Below are 19,527 nucleotides of genomic sequence, written 5' to 3' on the forward strand. Positions count from 1 at the left end.
AAAAAACTGTATAATATAAAAATGATTTCACACACAACAAAGCAATACTTGCATTTGTAAAATTTTAAGTTATTTTTTGTTTTCAAGAGAAACCGGGCTACTTCCGGTTTAATAACATGAGTATCACTCGCTCATTTTAGAAGTCTGTTATTTAGCTCTCCAGTTCAAGTTTGGAGTAGGTGGGATGATTCAGGTGGAAGAAAAATCTCAGTGGAATTTTTCAGGTCTCATTCTGTCGTGGTAACTGAAACCAAAGACCTACTCTCTATGAAAATGTTCCCAAGTGTCTTTGATCCGTACAGACCGAGGTTTGGCCGCACAGTTCAGCAGCTGCTACTGACTGAGTCTGGGGCTGTTTTTTTAAGGTGGAAATTTCAAAAAGAAAGAAAGAAAGAAAGAAAGTCTTAATAGGAAGGTGTTGATATGTACCAGACATAGTAGCATATTTAAATAAAAAATATAAAGCATACTTAGTAGTATATTTTAACAACCAGAAAATGTTTTTGTACCCACATTGAGCACTTGTCCTTTTAATTATTGAAACTATAGCACAGCATTTTAAAATATATTTTAGAGAGCTTTGTCTTTGATTTTGGAATAGTTGATTTTATTTCATTTTATTTCTTTTTTTGGTCATTTACATTATCATTGGAGGAAAAACATTTATGAAAACAACAAAAGTAGACAGTAGAAAGGAACATAACACAAAAAAGTGTTATATACACAATAGCCCCTTACCTTAGTGAGATCCTGCACACCACATTACAAAGTGTTTCTAATCTATTCAGACACACAAATAGTGGCAGAGCTGCTGTGCAAAGTGTTTGCCTGCCCAGGGACACTGTGGCACATGGACAGACTGGGCATGAAACCACCAACCTTATACTTAGTGGACATCCTGCTATAGCACCAGAGCCATGGCCACCCCAGGGTGCAGCTGACACAAATGCATCTATTTCTAAACTGTAGAATGATTGAATTGTTTTTGGAGAAACTGGGCTACTTCAGTTCCTGTTGGCGCAGTTGAATTCTGCACGTATATGTTGTAGTCGTCAGAGGCTAGCGTATGTATCTCCATTATAAATTACCTTCAACACATAAACAGCGGTGAGAATCATATTTAACATCTCTCCTAACACTGTTACGGATCATTATGACAGTATAATATAAGAAATCTAAAATGATCCCATAATAAAATCAAATTTATTAGACAGCATGTGCCGTAAAAGCTCTGCCCTGCAGACGGCTGACAGCAGGGCTGCATGATGACTGAGAGAGAAACAAGAGCAGCAGGCCGACAGACAGAAAGCAGGAATGGTGTAAATCCTCCTGTGTTTGGAGGAGGTGGTTTCTGTGGTCTTGATGGCTCTGTTTCGAGGGCTTTAGCTGTGATTTAGCTAGCAGTGACAGAAACAGCAGTTAAGAAGCCAAAGGTGTGTTTAAAGCCTTCTAACCCAACCTGGAATTTTATACTGGAATTTATGTTATTTCATTGTGAGTTTGACTTGAGAATGCAAAAAAGGACAATTTTACAATTATAATATATGAGATGTTTTAGTCCAACTCAGTGTCTAGAAATCTTTTATCAGTTGGTAGCAAGAGAAATCTTTATTTAAACATGCATCTGCTGCTGGCCGGCAGGTTGAGAGAGACAGAAGAGGTAGAGGGAGTGGAGGACAAGGAAACATAGAACACACATTGGAATACATGCATGATAAGAGTAACGTAGATGATACATACAAGTACAAGCCAACATTGAAACTGACTCATGAGTTTACCATTATGGTGAAAGGCTCTGGCATTAAATATACTGGAAAAGTCAGCAGCAGCATCCCATAGTGGACATGATGGAGACTAACCCTTCAGCCAGTTGTTGGCAGCAACCACAGATCAGAAGCATCCAGCTCTGGGACCAGGGACGCTCAGAGAAAAGACACAGGAGGATACAAAGTAAATGTCATGTGATAATGGTTTATATAGTAAACACAGAGGTAATTAGAGAAGGGCTCAGTGCAATGAGAGAGGTTCCCCAGCAGCTCAGGCCTATAGCAGCAGAACTAAGGGCATAACTAAGGGATGTCGAAGAAGTCAGTTGTGCCCCGTACATGAACATATCTACAATTGGCAATTAGAAAAGGTAAAGGCTCAGGACAAACCTACAATACATGTACAGCTGTCTGAGGTTGCCTAATGCTGTGTATATTTTGTTGCTCATGAAGACAAAAGTGTTATTTCTTTTGCTTTAAATTAGATTGTTCTGACAATAAACATAGATTGTTTATTATTTATTGATTTGATAGGGACAATGCACATTAATGAATGTCTACTTTGAAAGAAATTATAGCAACAATGCTAATTTACATCCGTGGTCCCTATGCAGGTAACAACAACAAAAAAAATGTAACAGTGAAACATAGGACAATAGGTCACAATAAAAGGACAATAGGTCACAATGAAAGGACAATCGGTCACAATAAAAGGACAATACGTCACAATGAAAGGACATAACAAAAAGTACACAAAGAAGTTAAAGGTCAGTGGTCATCAGACTGGTTGACTATCAGCCACTGTTTAAGGTGGGTTTTGAAGGTTGCTAATTTGGGACTTTCCCTTATGGAGAATGGAAGATTGTTCCAGATCTTACTGGCCTTCACGGAAGGAGCATTTTGTTTTTCTGTGTGGAGCCTCACAGTCCCCTCTAGAGGAGGTCCTGGTCCTGAGACCACTGTGAGCCCTTCCTTTAAGAAAGTCAGATATGGGGGGTGGAGCGAGTCCATGGAACACCTTGGAGATCAAACAAGCAAATTTAAATTTTTCTTTCAAACCCACCAGTGATTATTGGGGTTTGGATAGTTAAAGGATTAAAACCAAGCTGGGTTGATTTGCTTATGGCTTCTATTGAGGGAGTTCTTTGTTATGTCCTCATTTTTAAACAGCTCTTATTTCTCTTTTGACTTGTCATTATCATCACACTAAGCCTCCATGTACTAAATTTTCTTGTTTTGATTCAAGATTCAAGAGGGGTTTTCAAGAGGAAGACTCTGTTGTCAGTTACACTGTATAATGAAATTCTTATTTTGCTCATCCTTGTTAACCAAATGACACAAAGTATAAAAGTGTATAAAACTAAAGCTGTGAGTACATAAATAAGCAGACTTAAACTTGCCTTGCTGTCTTGATGTTGCTCTGTGTTTTATTGTAGCATTGCTTTGGTTTTGCCAGTCGTCGTGTGTTTTTATGCATGTGTTGCTTTTATATCTCTGTTATAATATTCTGTGTTGTAAACTTTGTTGAATGCACACAGTGTGCATGTTTTCATTAGCATTAGTCCATTCTGTGTCCTCAGAGCTGTGCATGTGTGCTGCTGCTGCATTTGTTGCCTGTTTTAATCAGTACCTTATGACTAACTTTAATAGTCTGTTTTCAGAATTGTACTGCATGCTTTTAAATGATTTCAATACTTGTAAAAATGCTAATCTTAAATACTTCTTTAGACTGGATATCAGAAACATTAGGACATTCCCAGTATGGTGAACAATTTTTTTGCCTGACTTGAATGGATTAGTTTTCTTCATCTTTTAAAACACGGAGAACATCTGCCATAAATAGCCACCAGTCATTTCTAGCTCTCAGCGGGACGCAGTGTAATATCAGTTAATCCTGCTTTTCTTTCACATTTTCTTTCTTCTACTCTCTCTTTAAATCCTGTTTTCTCTTGTTTTTTTTTAATTGCATTAGCCTCTCCCTTTCTCTCTCTCTCCCTCATGTCATAGGATATGGGTTAATATCCTCTCTGTTGTTTTCAGTCTTAATCCTCTGTTTTTCATTTGAGCTTTTATTGATCCTCCATCTCTCCTTCATGTGGCTGTGGCTTTTCCTTCAGAAACTGCATTTTACTGGACCACTTTCAGCAGCTGCTGGAGGCATCACAATATCCATTTAGCGAAACGTGACATCTGATCCAGCGCCACGGTTACGGCACCTTAAGCTACACTGCAACGGCTGATTTAGTAAAACTTTCACTTTGAATGACTGGGAACCAATTCAAAATGAATCCCTGGAACAGATAGGCAAATTCAAAACAGGAAGCAAAAGACTTTCTTCTATTTATTTATTATTTTTTACAGCTTTTCACTTATATTTTCCATGACTACATCAATCTGTCAAACAGAAATTTTCTGTTGGGAATTTTATACTCGTCAGGGTACCGTATCCAAAATGTCTGCTTCCAAAGGGCTCTGAACACGGAAACATTTTCCTTTAAAATTTTTATTTACTGAATAATATAATATAATATAATATAATATAATATAATATAATATAATATAATATAATATAATATAATATAATATAATATAATATAATATAATATAATATAATATAATATATGTTTGTACATTTTGGTATCATCACATAAAATACAACTCCAGTTATTAAGTTATTAAGTTAGTTATGTCCAGTTCCAGTATTAACCTCCTAAGACCTGACATCCACATGTGTGGACATAATTTTTTTCCCCAAAAACAGCGTATTGATCAAAACAATTCTAATAATAAAATAGTATAAATAATTATAATAATAAAAATAACAACAGTAATAATAATAACAATGCTAATATAACACTAATATAATATAAATATAATAAAATGTAATAATCAGATATTAGATTATCCAGTTGTTGTATTTATTGGTTACTCCTTATCCCAAATAACTAAAAGAACTCTAAAATGCAAGCCTGACCAAAGCTCGGGTCTTGGGAGGTTAATATAGACATTTTCTGTGTTTTGTCATTAAGGTAACTGGTTTGTTTTGATGTCTATTGTCTCTTCATAAAATTTATGTTGATCTTTTATCTATGCACTTCATTTTTGTCATTTAATTTCAGTGATTTTTTTTTAGTTCATTTTGTACCGAGTTGCCTTTAAAAACTTTTCTCTTTATTGACATGCAGCTTCGTACAGCAGTTACTCCTTCACTCAAAATGCACGAAAGCAACCAGAACCCATTACAATATGTTTTACAACTGTTAGAGCTCCTCTTCATTGCTTGAATTGTGCTATTTTACAGTATTTGTTGGAAAAATAAATCAAAACAGCTGTAATGTGCTTTAGTTGACTTTGTTTTCCAAAACTACAGCAACCCCAGAAACGTGATACAAAACTAATTTGTACAGATTCCCCATATATACATGTACAGGATAAATACATGCAGATTAATAGTCACCTCTGTCTTTTTAGCCTTTTCATACCTTTTGCATTCTTTTCCCTGCAGTTTTCAGCACAAATGTCCAGGCATTTAGCCTCACTGTGTCCAAGGTGGTCTGAAGCTTTCCGCCTCCGTGAGGAAAATAAGTCCTCTGTGGGGCTGACGACCGACCGTCTGTGGAATCTCCCCGCGTCCGTCTGGATCCTTGTTTCATTAAAAGAAAAGCATAAACTAATTTTGCCCTTCTGCAGAATAGTTCTGCTAAAATGGAATGAATCACTGATTGTTCTTCTCTATTTTTATTTCTTTTCAGATGTAGATGTAGCAGATTGTATCAAATTTGCAGTCATTTAGTGATATTTTGGACACTTTGAATGACACAGTGAATTTTAAAAATGTGGATGTATTGTGTATATTAAAGCACTGAACAGTGACTCAAGGTTCACAGTGACGGCTGCTGTGTTGTAGGGCACATTTTGAAAGGGTAATCTGAGTACTGAGAAATGTGTGTTACAATTTGTGAAAATTGTAATATGTAAATTTACATTAATAAAGAGTTTAGAGACTCTCAGTTTTTCTTATCATTACACCAAAATAACAATTCCTACTGTCTTTGTGCATAAACAAATATAATATGTTGCAATAATAAAGCTGTTCATGTTAATATTAATAGAAGCAGTAATAGGTAATGGGTGTGTGTTGTTAGTAACCGTAGTAACAACAGCAGCAGTACCTGTAGCATCAGTGGGGTGTTGGTGGGAGTGTGTGTCTGTAGGGGTATTACTCATGTTGTGGGGACCAACAAGTACTGACATAGTCATATTATGGGGATTTGTCTTCCTCAACAGATAAAAGAACAAGTTCATGTAAGCTAAATAATGAATTACAATGAATACATTATAAATTTAGGTTTAGATTGGATTTAGGGGTAGGCAAGTAGTAGTTATGGGTAAAGTTGAGTAAGTCTCCAGGAAATTCATGTATGTCAATGTAACGTCCTCTGAAGTCAAGGGAACACAACAGTGTGTGTGAGAAAGGGAGAGAGGGAGTGTTGCAGTGTCAGCAGCAGGGGCTGCTCCTGCTGATGAAGTGCAGAGGCTCTGGGGCTCAGGAGGCCATCCATCATCTCCATCAGCCTTAAGTGAGGCTCTCTGGACTAGGACGCCACCAGAGGACGACGACCAGGGCCCACAGGTCTGAGATGGACTAAATAAACACCATGACCTTCATCATCATCATCATCCTCCTCCTGAGACTAAACTTGGGTCAACATCATCAGCAGCTGAGAGCGAGCTGGTGGGTTGCATGGCGGCTTTCCCCATCAATAACGCATACCACTACATATAGATATACATACACTACCAGTCAAAAAATTTTACAACACACCAATTTTTCCAGTTTTTTACTGGAAATTATGCATGTTAATGTCTCATTGTACTCTGAAATGAATGCATAGAACAAATAAATCAAGTTTAAAAAAAAGTCAAAAATCAAGTGCAGTACAATACTGTTCAAATAATGCTCTGGAGGGTTTGGTGCCACGGTGTGTTCCAGCACTACTTTTGTGCAAACAGAGGGGGTTGTAAGTAATCAGGAAAAGCTGGGACACCTGTAGGATTTGGCAGAACCAACTTTCAAGGCTTGATCAACCTCCATTGCTGCAGGACAGGTTTCACTTGTTAACCCATTTCTTGTTCCTTGAAAAAGGCCTTTTTGTATAATTCTGAAATGTACATTATGTTTCAGTTTTGTGTAACCTTACCTTGTTTTTAAAAATAAATAAATAAATTAAAAAAAAAACTCTGACAGTTTACCACTTACCTTTGTACCATTTCAAGCTATTCATTGGACTTGAACTTTTTGAATTTTAATAAAAAACTGGAAAAATTGGGGGGTTCTAAAACTTTTTAACGGTAGTGTATATGCATCTATTTCAAACACTATTCCTTTCCTTCCTTCAGCAAGTCCGTTCTGTTGGCATGCACAGCAGTTAGTGTGTATACATGTGTGTATGGATAGGTCACGTATCTCTGCCCTCTGCTCTCTTCTCATTTGCAGTACATAAAACAAACACCACCCAGGGATAGACCATTCACACACACACACACACACACACACACACACACACACACACACACACACACACACACACACACACACACACACACACAGGTCAAATGTCAAAGGTCATATTGTGTCTGGAGAGGATTTACTCTCTTGCCTGTTTGATCTCAAACATGTACACTCTTAAACACACACACACACACACACGCTTCTATTTCCCGAAGACCTTCATTCACGTTATGCATTCCCTATCCCCTCTAAACTTTACCATCAAAACTAAATGCCAACACACACGGATGTGTTGCCATCATCTCAAAGTGCATTGTGTTAACTTGGATTCATTTAATGGAGATTCATCCCAGCCTTAAAGCAAACATAATGCTCCTCTGGCCTAAACCTAACCTTTCCCAACCTTAACCTGAAAATGACTTCATAACCTTACCTTTCCCTCCTCTTGTCCTAATCTAAATCTAGTCTGATTTACTTGATGTGAACTTCTTGTACAAGTCTCCCACTTCTGCATTTCAAGCATTTTGCCACTACTACTACTACTACTACTATATGCAAATTACCATTTTCAAAATCCCTTTTTCTACAGTGCTCTCCCTTTTTCTACAGTGCTCCTCTCCTTGGGTGCACATTGCTCTGCCACTACTTTGGAGGGGCACCATCACTGTATCCTGGGCTTGGTACGATGATTGTGATTGTTTTAAAGAGATACAAGCAAGCCAGAACAGTTCTTCCCCATAGATCAGAATGATAATGAGGTGCAGCCAGACCATTCTTTAGCACTGACAAAGCATTGTGGAGATTTGTCTGATAATGGACTTAACCTCACCTTCACCTTATACCTTTTTCAGTGGAAAATGTGAGCACCAAATGTCAATGTGACTACTGAGGATGACCTGCAACAGGAGTGAAACAGAGCCAGATCTATTACTAAACTAAATGTCATTGAAATGTAGCAGTTAAAAGAAAACAAGCGTTGTGTGGTTTGCTTTTAAGTGAGTCTCTATTTTTGTCTTTTCATATATCAAGCTGTATAATTACAAATGGTTGAAACATGTCAGTAAAATCAAGGCCAGATTTAATAAGTCAAATACGATTTCTTAGTGCATTTTGTCTGTTATAGACTTCTAGTAACCAGAAAGGAAATAAAATAAAATAAAATCACACCACAGAAGGTGGATTTACTTCATAATTCAAGGTAAACATCAAAGTCCTAGTTCTAATTCAACAGTAATAAAACTTCAATTAAATGACTTCAGCTGTGGTCAGATTTACAACCTAATTAAGAGATTTACCTGGACAGAAAACAGTAAAAACAATAAATAAATGTTGGTTGTATTACAACACACTATAACACAAAAAAAGAGTTTAAATGGAAAACTGTCTGTGTCACCTTCTATGGTTACATTCAGTGGGCACTGTGATACTTCACTGTTAGCTGCGGCTACATGCTAGCTGCTGGCACTCGTTGGTAGAAGCTACTAGCAGAGTTACTATCATGCTTCACTCAAGCCTGATGGGCATCATTGTTAGACCGGTTTACTTTAAAAATCCAACAGCTGGAAATCTTTCGTGTACTTGAATGTCGGACGTCATCAATACATCCTGATGTAAGATTAGATTTTAGACTTCCATTTCTCCAGATTGGCTTTTACAATTGTCTGCTGCTGCAATATATTCTGTATATATTTGCCAGTCTAAAAACACATTGTCTCTACTGTAGTGCTGTCTTCCAGGTGTAATAGGCTTCCACTCATTCAAAATTCCATTGAAAACAGCTCATATATTGACATTGCACTGACAAACGTTATCCGTCATTTTAAATTTGTCACTAATTACTTTACCACACTGCTAAGCACACTGCTAGAATAATTGCTCATTTTTCCAAGATGTGCTCTGTTAGCATAAATAGAAAACTGAATGAAGCTTGAGTTTCTTATCTCTTCTCATTCATTTTTGGAAAGATGAAACTACCTTAGACAAACGGCATCCCCAGCAGTTATGGTATTAGTTATTGTAAAAATTCACATCGAATTAAAAAATGACGGATGCTATTATGTCATGGCAGCAACAGCAGAGTGGAGTGGAAGCCTATTACCACAGGAACTAAAACTAAATATGTTGTAAATGGGGTAAATATGTGTGTATTGTGCAAAAATATGACAAATGGCAATATAATTAACGAAACACAAGAACTTCATGAACCTCATATACCACACTGTCATCCACAGTTTTGTCCTTCCATTGCATTACATTCATTTCTTCACTTAACATTTTCTGTCTTTGAGTCATTTCCTTGCAAATTATGGCAGATTTCAAGTCAGGTCCATCTCTGTCTCTGTTATCGAGTGTTATGATACACCTCCCTAAGGTCACACAGAGGAAACTCTTCACACATTCATTTTTAACTTCATTTAACTAACTGCAAATTGTACGTTTTCACTTGGCTTTAACCGTGCGACCTTTAGATTTTTTTTTTTAACTCTGTCAAAGTTCTAAGTGCTATTTGTTTGTCTGTCAGTAAAACTAGTAAGAATTTCATTCAACTTGATGAAGATGTGGAGCGTGGTCAAAGGAAGAATGTATTAAATTTAGGTATGATCCAGAACACTGTTGAGTGTCCATCTAGTAAAAGCATTCCATTTCGGATCTAAGCAGTTTTTAGGATTTACATGTGTGTTAAATAATTTCACAGTATGCCAATCAAGACAGTGGGCTTCATGCAAGAACTATTCATATGAATAAAAAAAAAATTCAGACTGACTAAAATACTTTGACCATTTTCAGGAACTTACATAGTTCAGTGGTTATTAAAAATTTGCCTCGTAGCTTTTGGGCAATTTGTTATGTTTTTGTTTCATTTCTGACAGAAATGTAGTATGAAGTTCTTCTACAGTGAAGCAGAACGGGCAGCCCTACATGGCAACCCTGTAGCCATGATAATGATCAAATCCCATTACTACAATCTCACTTTTGAACAAGTGACAATTAATCTGGCTTAAATGTGCAATTTATGAAAATGACAAAAGAGCAAAAAATTAACAAAATAAAAACAATTAGGGTTTAAATCTTCACATGAGGTCTTTCTGCGTGGAGTCTGCATGTTCTCCCAGTGCATGTGTGGGTTTTCTCCAGGTACTCTGGCCTCCTTCTGCATTCTAAAAACATGCTGAGGTTAACTGGTAACTCTAAATTTTCCATAGGTGCGAATGTGAGTGTGTTTGGTTGTCTGCCTCTATATGCAGCCCTATTATCGACTGGTGACCTGTCCAGGTGTCCCCCGTCTTCACCCTAAGTCAGGTGGGACAGACTCCAGCCCCCCGTGACCCTACAGAGGATAAAGTGGTGTACAGATGATGGATGGATGTGAAAATTGTTTTGCATGAAGCCCAGTGTTGTGTTCTTCTTCCATTCACTCCCAAACTGATCTGAGCCAGACAACCACGTCAGTTGTTACCACCAGATAATGTATGAAGTTAATTTGATTTAAAGAAGATCTCCAATGTTGCAACATTATATCGTGACATTAGAGAGTGAACTTGTGTGAGCCTCATTCTACTGTCCCATGTCACTGCCAGCAAGAATGGGCCAGGCTTTGTCCTGCTGATGTACAAAAACCAGCTCGTGGCCAATAGGAAATCAGCACAACTGTCCTGTGATCGGAATCAGGCTGAGGGCAGCGCTCCTCCTCCCTCCACCGGTCAGTAGTCCCTGTCCATCAGTGCAGTATCAGAGCTTGTCTTTTTTTTTTTTTTTTTTTTTTGCAGTGACTTAGTTTGAAAGACATTCCAGATGTTTCACACCTTTGATTAAACTCTAATAACATTACTAATATTTGGTAGCACAGTCTTTCTCACAGTGGAGTGGCAAATTTTATTAGTTTTTCTAATCTTCCCAGAAAGATTTACTTATTTTCCTTGTAGGATGTGGAAATTGTTCAAATCCATTTTTGCAGTGTTCCATAATTTCCAGACACTTGTAGGAACTCAATCACCAGCTCCTATTCTTCAGTGCAGTATGGACAGCTGGTCGGTGGAGCTATGCAGCCACGTGGCCAATCAGGTATATGTTATCATAGAGGTGGCCTACGAAGTCGTCCGAAACATTATGTGCTGCTCTCCGAGTGTTCCTGATAAACTCCCTCTTTGACATTTTGTTTTTCACGTGTGGGCTGGTGAGGTCAATGGACAGTAGGATCAGACTGTAGCACAGCACGTACACAGCATCTGCAAAGAGAAGACCGCAAACTGTGACCAGAGAAACTAGTGTACTGAAAGAAAGACTTGTACATCTTCAGTGTAAATCACATCTAAATACAATAAGAAAGATACACAAATGTCTACTTCACTACAAATCTCAAGCTTAAAACTGTTTTTCCGCTGATGAGCAAAGTATTTTCCAGAGGGGATAGAAGAGCAGAGTAGCAGTGAATCTAAGAGGCCGACTCAGAAAAGCAGCCATTCATCCCTCTATCGCCCTGGGCTCAGAACCATTACACTAATCCTGCTACTACTGCTAATCATACCAGTAGGTCCAAGGAGTTAACAGTAACAGAGTGAGGGATTGGTTTCTCTATGGTCTGCTGACATTAACAAAACCCTCAGCTGCTACATACACGGCCCACTGACAATACTTAAGCCAGGGATAAGTTGAAAATTAAGCTCTGATGGCTTTGCCCTCATTTTGCGGCTGGGAAAATGGTTGTCAAGTGGAGTATCTCCGACGTCCCTTCTGCTGTTACTAGAAATTGACTCCTTTTAGCTGCAGGGCTTAAGAATGTTGATGGAGCAGGACAGATTAGGCCAGAGGATGGTTCTGAATATTACTTGTATCATCATTATGATCATTAAAAATTCAATCTGCACACATTAGACTCTCATCACATTAGCCCATGATTCACTGAACATATTTATGTTCTCCACAGGATAAAGCATATTTCTTTTAGTTGGGATAATCCATGAGCTTCCCTTTAGCACCACCCTCAGGTCATATGGTCACAACTGGATGATCTTAGCTCACCACAGATAGTTTGCATCTGTGCATCTTTTAGCCAATTATAAACAAGGAACTGCAGGATGGAAATGCAAGAAAAACACACAATAAAAACCTTAGTATTATCATTATTTAAGAATTTAATACATAAAAATTTTGTAAATAATAATATTATCACTTTACAATTGGAGTGAAAAGCAGAATCTGTGACCAATGTCCATGAATTTCAGAATCTCTCAGTATTTGTTTACTCTACTTTTGCTTTATTGACATCAGCAGCAGCAGAACGATAACAGACCTGATGAGCTAGGAGGGTACTTTAAAAAGTTGTTGGCCTCACTTGGACGCAAGGGGTGCAACTCCCATTCTAGAGCACAACTGCTCACGATAAAGCCTGACATAATGACTCACTAAAACGTCATGTTTGTCATCATTTCTTTGCAGGTGATACCTTTTGAAAATCACTAGGTGAGAGGGAAACGAAAAAATATACAAGGAAGAAGGCAGAGCTGTGATCTAGTGTCTGCACAAAAAGGGAATGACCCCCAAGGAAATCCCCGAAGACATGGCCAATACACTTGGTGAGGACTCCCCTTGCTATTCAACCATAAAGAAGGATGCTGATTTCAAGCAGTGCAGGAAGAGCATTAACAATAACTTGAGGGGACGTGGATCATCATCACCACGTGGTCATAAATGATGGATGTGTAAGAGTCCGACACACAGCTGAAACCACTGATATCAGCGTCAAGCTCTGGTTTCTTTCTTTCTTTTCCATTTTTTGGTTTTCTTCTCACCAATTTTCAAGACGCATCATCTGTCAGGAAATAATGACAAACATTTGAGTTTTTGGGGACACTGACATAAGGCTATATAGTATATACTTAGGCTTGGCCTTGTTTCCAAGTGAGGCTGAGAACTTTTAAATGGTATCCTAGCATCACATGACAATGTTTTGAAGATCTTGCGGTCACAAAAGGAATGTTAGGTATGTTAGGGTCGCTCATCTATGTTCAGTTTATGTTTTTCTTGGATGATCATATAAATGTGAGCATGGTGGTGAGGATGGCTGCCCTGAACTAGTAAACCTGGCTGCAAAGCTTTGGCCACTGACTGCATTTTGCACCTGGTAAGCTATAACCATAACACATTTACTAACTGTTTGTTCATACTACAATATACATATTACAGAAAACCAAATTATCACAATGACAGTTTTTTTCTAATGCAGTTGTAGTTGTGATGATTTTGTTAGGAAGGTAGCAGCTCCAAAATACAAACTGCTCCAAAATATCTGCTCTTGTGTTATTCTTTGCAACGATGACCACTGAGCAGACATGGCGTCAAGCGTGTTACTTTGGTATGGTTTGTGCCAAAAAACATCTTTTGCATCTCTGTCTGTGGTTTTGCTCTACATATTGTAAAGCCCTCTGAGGCAAATTTGTGATTTGAGATTTTGGGAAATAAAATTTTACTGAAATGACTATCAGTTAGTAATACAATCACAAACAAGGAGCAAGTAACATCCTTAGTATAAACCCGGACATTTCAGCCAGGACAGACTGGGCTTGTACCAGTAAAACAGGACTATGTTTAGTTTTAGGCCCCACACAAAAAGCTGCAAATGTTCAGTTGAGTGTGTATATGTGTGTTGAAGTACTGACCTGGACTGAGACCCAGCTCTCGGACAAGGCCAGGGTTACAGGCGCAAAACCTATGGCTGAACTTGGTGATGAGGGTTTCCAGATACTCTCCCCTCTCCTCTGGAGCGTGGATGTGTCTGAAGAAATCCCGCAGTGCGTTCGGGAGGAACTGGTTACTGAAGTTATGTAGGGTCACCAACTCGTCCAAGACATCCCGCCTAGACACACATGAACAAATGCAGACTAACTGGCATGACAGAAGAAATATTTTGACATCTAGAATCTGAATTTGAAAGGTGCCACTAAATGTGTATTTAATCATATGGTACATGCAGTAAATAAACTGTGATGTCTGTAATTAGACTTCTTACAACAGGACTTCTATTACACAGCCGAGGTTAAGGCTGTGGTTATTCGATTTGTGGCTTTGTGTTTATTTTTTTTCATTTATTTATTTTTTTGTTTATTTGTAAACCTTTCATCCAGGTAAATCCTCAGCATCTTCCAGTTGAGACGTCTGGTGTAGAAAATGAACTTAGCCAGCTCAGTCGGATGATCCACCAGTATACCTTTAGACATGAAATAACTGATACCCTATATGCGCACACACAGATGGACAGACAGAGATAGAAAGACATAGAAAGGTAAGGAATCATATAGAATACCACAGAAGTAAATAAACCTGGGTGCAATACCAATTAAATATCAAATGGTATCACCTTACAGTAACTGCATTACTACTGAATAGTACAGCATTTGCTCTTATTTCAAAGTAAAAACTAATCGTTCTTTAGATTGATGACATTAAAACTACAGACCCCACAGTAGGAACTTAATGCAAAAAAGTCAGTGGACCTTTGCTTGCTAAGTTTAAAATATTTAATTTTTTCAATATTTCACATGCACACCTTTATTTTTTTTTTGATGACAGACCTAATCCTCATGAAGGATAACAGTGTTGCATCTTCCTGTTTAAAAACAGGTGTTTGAATTGATTCCAGTCAGGTAACATACCTGGCCAGATTATACTTTTCCCTTTGTTCTTCTGTAGACACAGTGTGCTTTGAATCTTTATCATGCTCAAATATTCTTTGTTCCACTCCTACAGACTGAGAGTCAATGTGTCAGCCAATATTTCCATATATCTACAGGCATTCACAGTGCCATCTATAAATGCCATTGGCTGGCCAGTGGCTGTCTAGCAGTCACAGTCAGTCTGTGGTAGTCAATGAGCCCAAAATTGATTACTGTCCACGCAATTAGGCCAACTGGAAATCACAGGTATACTCAATTTAGTTTCAGTGATCACAGGTGTAATCACTTTTGTTGTATGAGATTTCTACAGTGCGGCCTGTATTTTCAACACATTCTAACTACATTATTTGATTTTGATTGTTCATGAGAAGAAATGTTCTACTTGTCAGCTTCAAAATAATGCAATTATTTATAGGAGATTCACTTTTGAATCACTTGAATTTTCAGTGATATTGCAATGGGGTGTGAGCACTTCTGTTGTAAACTGTAAATGGAGTGTATGTACATCATAGTTTATAAACACGTCTAGACATACACAAACATGCTTTGATGTTGAGGTAAAAGACTGGTGAAACAAAATGATGTTATCATCAGCCAAACTGTTCATTCAACACACACTACAGAAACTCTGACATGGTGTGCACATATAGGGATACAGGTCTTGGATGTGTAGGCATGACTTACCTCCTGTGGGTTAGCATTGAATGTCAGGCTGCCTTCATCCAGTTGTAGGTATAGCCTTCTATATGAGAAACCAGCAGGTAATCTTCTGTTATAGATGGAGCAGTGTCCCCATGTGGACTTGCATAATCTGATGGATTAACACACATTGGTTATAGAACCGAAGCTAATCAAAAAAAAAGACCACAACACAACTTTAGTGTATAATCATGATGAGGAAATGCACCCTAATTATCACAAAAAGTTGGGAGAATAAAAAGACTTACCCCTGCCATAAATATTCATCATTTCCCAGGTCTTGCCACACACAGCCGGCCAGGCACAGATCAGTAGCATTCAGGTACGACAGTATTGTGATACCTAATTCAGGTGGCAGCATCTCTAAATCTATAAAACCATGTTGTTCTTTACCTACAGCCATCAAAAAGAGGGAGATACAAACACAGAAATCAAAGGTTTTATTTAGTATGTTGCTTGACTTTGCTTTGATTAGAAAAACTGAAACAAGATGCAGTCCTAAACTCAAGGGGGGGGGGGCGCTAGGTTGGCTTCAGGTCTCTCAGAGCTGCACATTGTGCCTCAAGATACCACTGTTGATGCACAATATTAAACCAACAACATTATAGAGAAGGTACTACTTGCAGTTTTGGCTAGGAGGAAAAAATCAAGGCCTGTGACTGAACAGAAAATGTTTAACAGGCATTCGGAATTGGTATTTATGCAAGATGGTGCCCCTGCTCACACTGCCCATATGACTCAGCAATGGTGTTCTGAGCTTCTACCTGGCTTTCTGGGTAAGGAGGAATGGCCACCAAACTCTCCTGACCTCAATCCAATTGAGAACTGTTGGGGAATCCTGAACAGTCACATCTTTACCAGTTCACCACAGACCACCATGAAACAACTCAACTCTAGGGCTGTGTGGGAGTGGGGAAAGATAGAATCATCCACACTAAATTGATTATATTGCAAATTCAGTCTTTGAACTTTGTAATTCTGGGGAGAATGAACTTTTGGGACAAGGTGTAGAATCTGCATATCGTACTTTAGTTAGTAGTGAATGATTATTTTGCAAGTAAGAAGTGCCATTTGCAATTAGTGAGCAGTAGATATGCATGTGTAGTGTGTGTTCATACCTCCTCTGCGTGTTCTCAGCAGATGGTAGATGTCGGGGCCATAGCAGTGCTGTGGAGCTCTTCTCTGAGGACCACCATCTCTCCCTGCAAATGGAAATTATTTTTTTTTCATACATTATGGTTTTACTGGTGTTTACATTATCCACGTATATTTCTTGGCTATTTGCAAATTGTAAAAACCTGAAAATTTTAATACGTTTAAACCAAGCCCTTTATTAGGAACACCTGCTCAACTGCATAGTCATGTTAACGACTACACGACAATCATCCAATCAGCCAATGATGTGGCAGCAGTGCAACGTGTATTCTCTGGCAGATTGAGGCCAGGATCTTCAGTTTATGCTAACTTCAAGTATCAGAACCAGAATGATTTTTAAAGACTGTAATGGTCATTCAGATAGCCACTCTTTACAGCTGTGGTGAGCAGAAGCTGAAGATGCAACAGCCTAGTCTGGTCTGATGAATCTCCACTTCTGCTGAGGCTGAAGATGATGAGTGAGAATCAACAGCATGAATCCACAGAGCCAAAATGTCTTGGGTCAACAGTCCAGGCAGCTGCTGTGCTGGTGTAATGGTGGGGTTAATGTCTTCCTGACACACATTGGATCCTTTAATACCAGAATACTGTGGCTTGAATATCACAGTTTGCCTGAGTATTGTTGCTGACCATGCACATACTTTTATGGTAAGAGTTGACCCTCTTCTCATGGCTTCTTCCAGCTGGATAACGCACCATGTCACAGAGCAAAAGTCGGCTAAAGCTGGTTTCATAAACATGACACCGTTGGCTTTACCGGTCACTAAACCTGAATAAGTAGACTACCTCTGGAATGCGGTAGAACAGGACACTGGCAGCATGAATGTGCACCTGACTAAGCTGCAGAAATGCTATGATGTGTCATGTCAGAGCAGAATCCCTGGAATGTTTCCAACATCTTGTGGAATTCATGACAGCAAAAACTGAGCAAAGTGAGCCCATGCCAAATACTGGAATACATCACTTAGCCACAACATTAAAACCCAGCTGTCTAATACCTGTCCCCCTCAAGCTGTCAATACAGCTCTGACCAACTGGGTCCTGCACAAAGGATCTCTGGGGGTGCCATGTGGTGTCTGGCACTGGGATGTTGGCTGCAGATACTTTGGTTCCTCTGGGTTGTGGAGTGGAGCCTATGTGGATCAGGATTGTTTCTGTCAACCCCAAGGATGCTCCATTTCACTGGTACCTTGGAGACATACGTGGCTGGGTACAAGTTAAAGCAATAGCCACATGAATGCCAGGACCCAAGTGCTTCACCTCTCAGTGGTTTTATTGCTGTGACTGGGAAGTTTAGTGCTCCTCATAAAGTGCTCTTTTCCCACTGTAGCGATCTGAATATTCTTACTTTTGGCAGTAAACTGAGGTAAAGGTAACCTGTACTAGATACGTTCAAAGTACATACTGAGAGTGATTGTGTTTCTCACAACTAAGACCCGCTTTCATGATGAAGTGTACTCCGGCATTTAAATGTATTTTATTGGGGTTTTTTTTCACATCATAAGTCCATAATGTTCACTCAAACATGAACAGGAAAAAAAAAATGGTACAGATTCAAGTAGAATGATTTTAGCTGGCCCCCGTGGTGCTGACTTCAGTTGAAGGATTACTTATAAGAACTGAAGTCCCAAACCATTTTTATCCCTTTTTGTTGCCTATCTCAGATTTTGCCTAACTCATATTTTGCCTGAAATGGAATGTAGTGACCAACAAATGACAAAATCTAAAAATGCAAAAAGTGATAATAAATTTGGTACCTTGCTCTCGTCTTCCTCCTCCACGGTCAGCTAGGTGGTCGGCTAGCTCTTCCTGTAGCTGCTGCTGTTGTCTGGGAGGCAGCCTCCACAGTACCTGACCCATCTGTACGCAGAAGGACACAGTTCAAGAAAGTCACATGCATGATATTCAGTGTAGCAATACGCTGCATATCCACTGCACCATACGCACAATAAATAAGTTAGACTAGATAAGAGACTAGTTAAGAGGTAGCCTCTACCTGTCATCCTTTTTCTTAAGTATATTTCACACTGAAAGTACTGCTCATGCTGTATGTTTACATACAGTAATCGGTTCACACTTGTCAGTGTATTAGCAGTACTGCAGTAAAACAAGTATATAGTCCTGACAAACTGTATAACTCAGCACACGATTCCCTGTTATTCACTTGTTGATATGATCTTCCACTACTGGCAACCATACCATAATGTTTTAGATGTGTTATATTATTAAATGTAAAATTTACTGATGGTTCTACTATATACAGATTTTTAAGTTCTCGTTTTGCTCTGGCTACAGATGTGTGATTTTTTTGTTTCTGTATGACTGAAGTCCACCTTGCAAGCAAGTGACGTGGTAAATGTTAAAGTTTATCATGTCTCTTTTCCTGTATTAAACAAGACTGGACAGTCTTTACAGTTACATGGCAGACAGCAGTATAGTGGAACCGAAAACCTGATGATTGAGCTTGAAATTATACAGTATATAAGAGAAGAAAGCACACCCATGTGCTGTGTCACAAGCGTCTTTCAAAACTGTACCAACTTTTTTTGAACACCTTTCTTATGAACAATGAAAAACAGGCCCCTTAGAAAGACTAAAGAAAGAAAGAGAGAGAGAGCAACACAACTTGTTCAGCAAAGACACTATAACACTGTTTATAAAGAACTGCAGAGCATCTCTTCTGAAATCTGGTATCATCTATGCTGTGGAGGATTTACTCTGTCAT

General features: G+C 38.6%; 1 protein-coding gene across 3 annotated transcripts in view; it reads right to left on the reverse strand.

Moving 5' to 3' along the window:
- Window positions 1–8,339: 8,339 nt before the first annotated feature.
- fbxo8 (F-box protein 8) overlaps window positions 8,340–19,527 on the reverse strand; it is a 12,139-nt gene continuing 951 nt past the window's right edge. For all 3 annotated transcript variants that reach the window (XM_023268942.3, XM_023268941.3, XM_023268940.3), the window contains exons 2-8: window positions 18,560–18,662; window positions 16,766–16,849; window positions 15,896–16,040; window positions 15,633–15,759; window positions 14,389–14,507; window positions 13,935–14,131; window positions 8,340–11,504 (exon numbers count right to left, since the gene is read on the reverse strand). In XM_023268942.3, the coding sequence (XP_023124710.1) occupies window positions 11,317–11,504; window positions 13,935–14,131; window positions 14,389–14,507; window positions 15,633–15,759; window positions 15,896–16,040; window positions 16,766–16,849; window positions 18,560–18,662 (963 nt within the window). In that variant the 3' untranslated portion in view covers window positions 8,340–11,316. The remainder of the gene's footprint in view (window positions 11,505–13,934; window positions 14,132–14,388; window positions 14,508–15,632; window positions 15,760–15,895; window positions 16,041–16,765; window positions 16,850–18,559; window positions 18,663–19,527) is intronic.

This window comes from Amphiprion ocellaris, chromosome 4 (genome assembly GCF_022539595.1).
Source record: "Amphiprion ocellaris isolate individual 3 ecotype Okinawa chromosome 4, ASM2253959v1, whole genome shotgun sequence".
Classification (NCBI taxonomy): Eukaryota; Metazoa; Chordata; class Actinopteri; family Pomacentridae; genus Amphiprion; species Amphiprion ocellaris.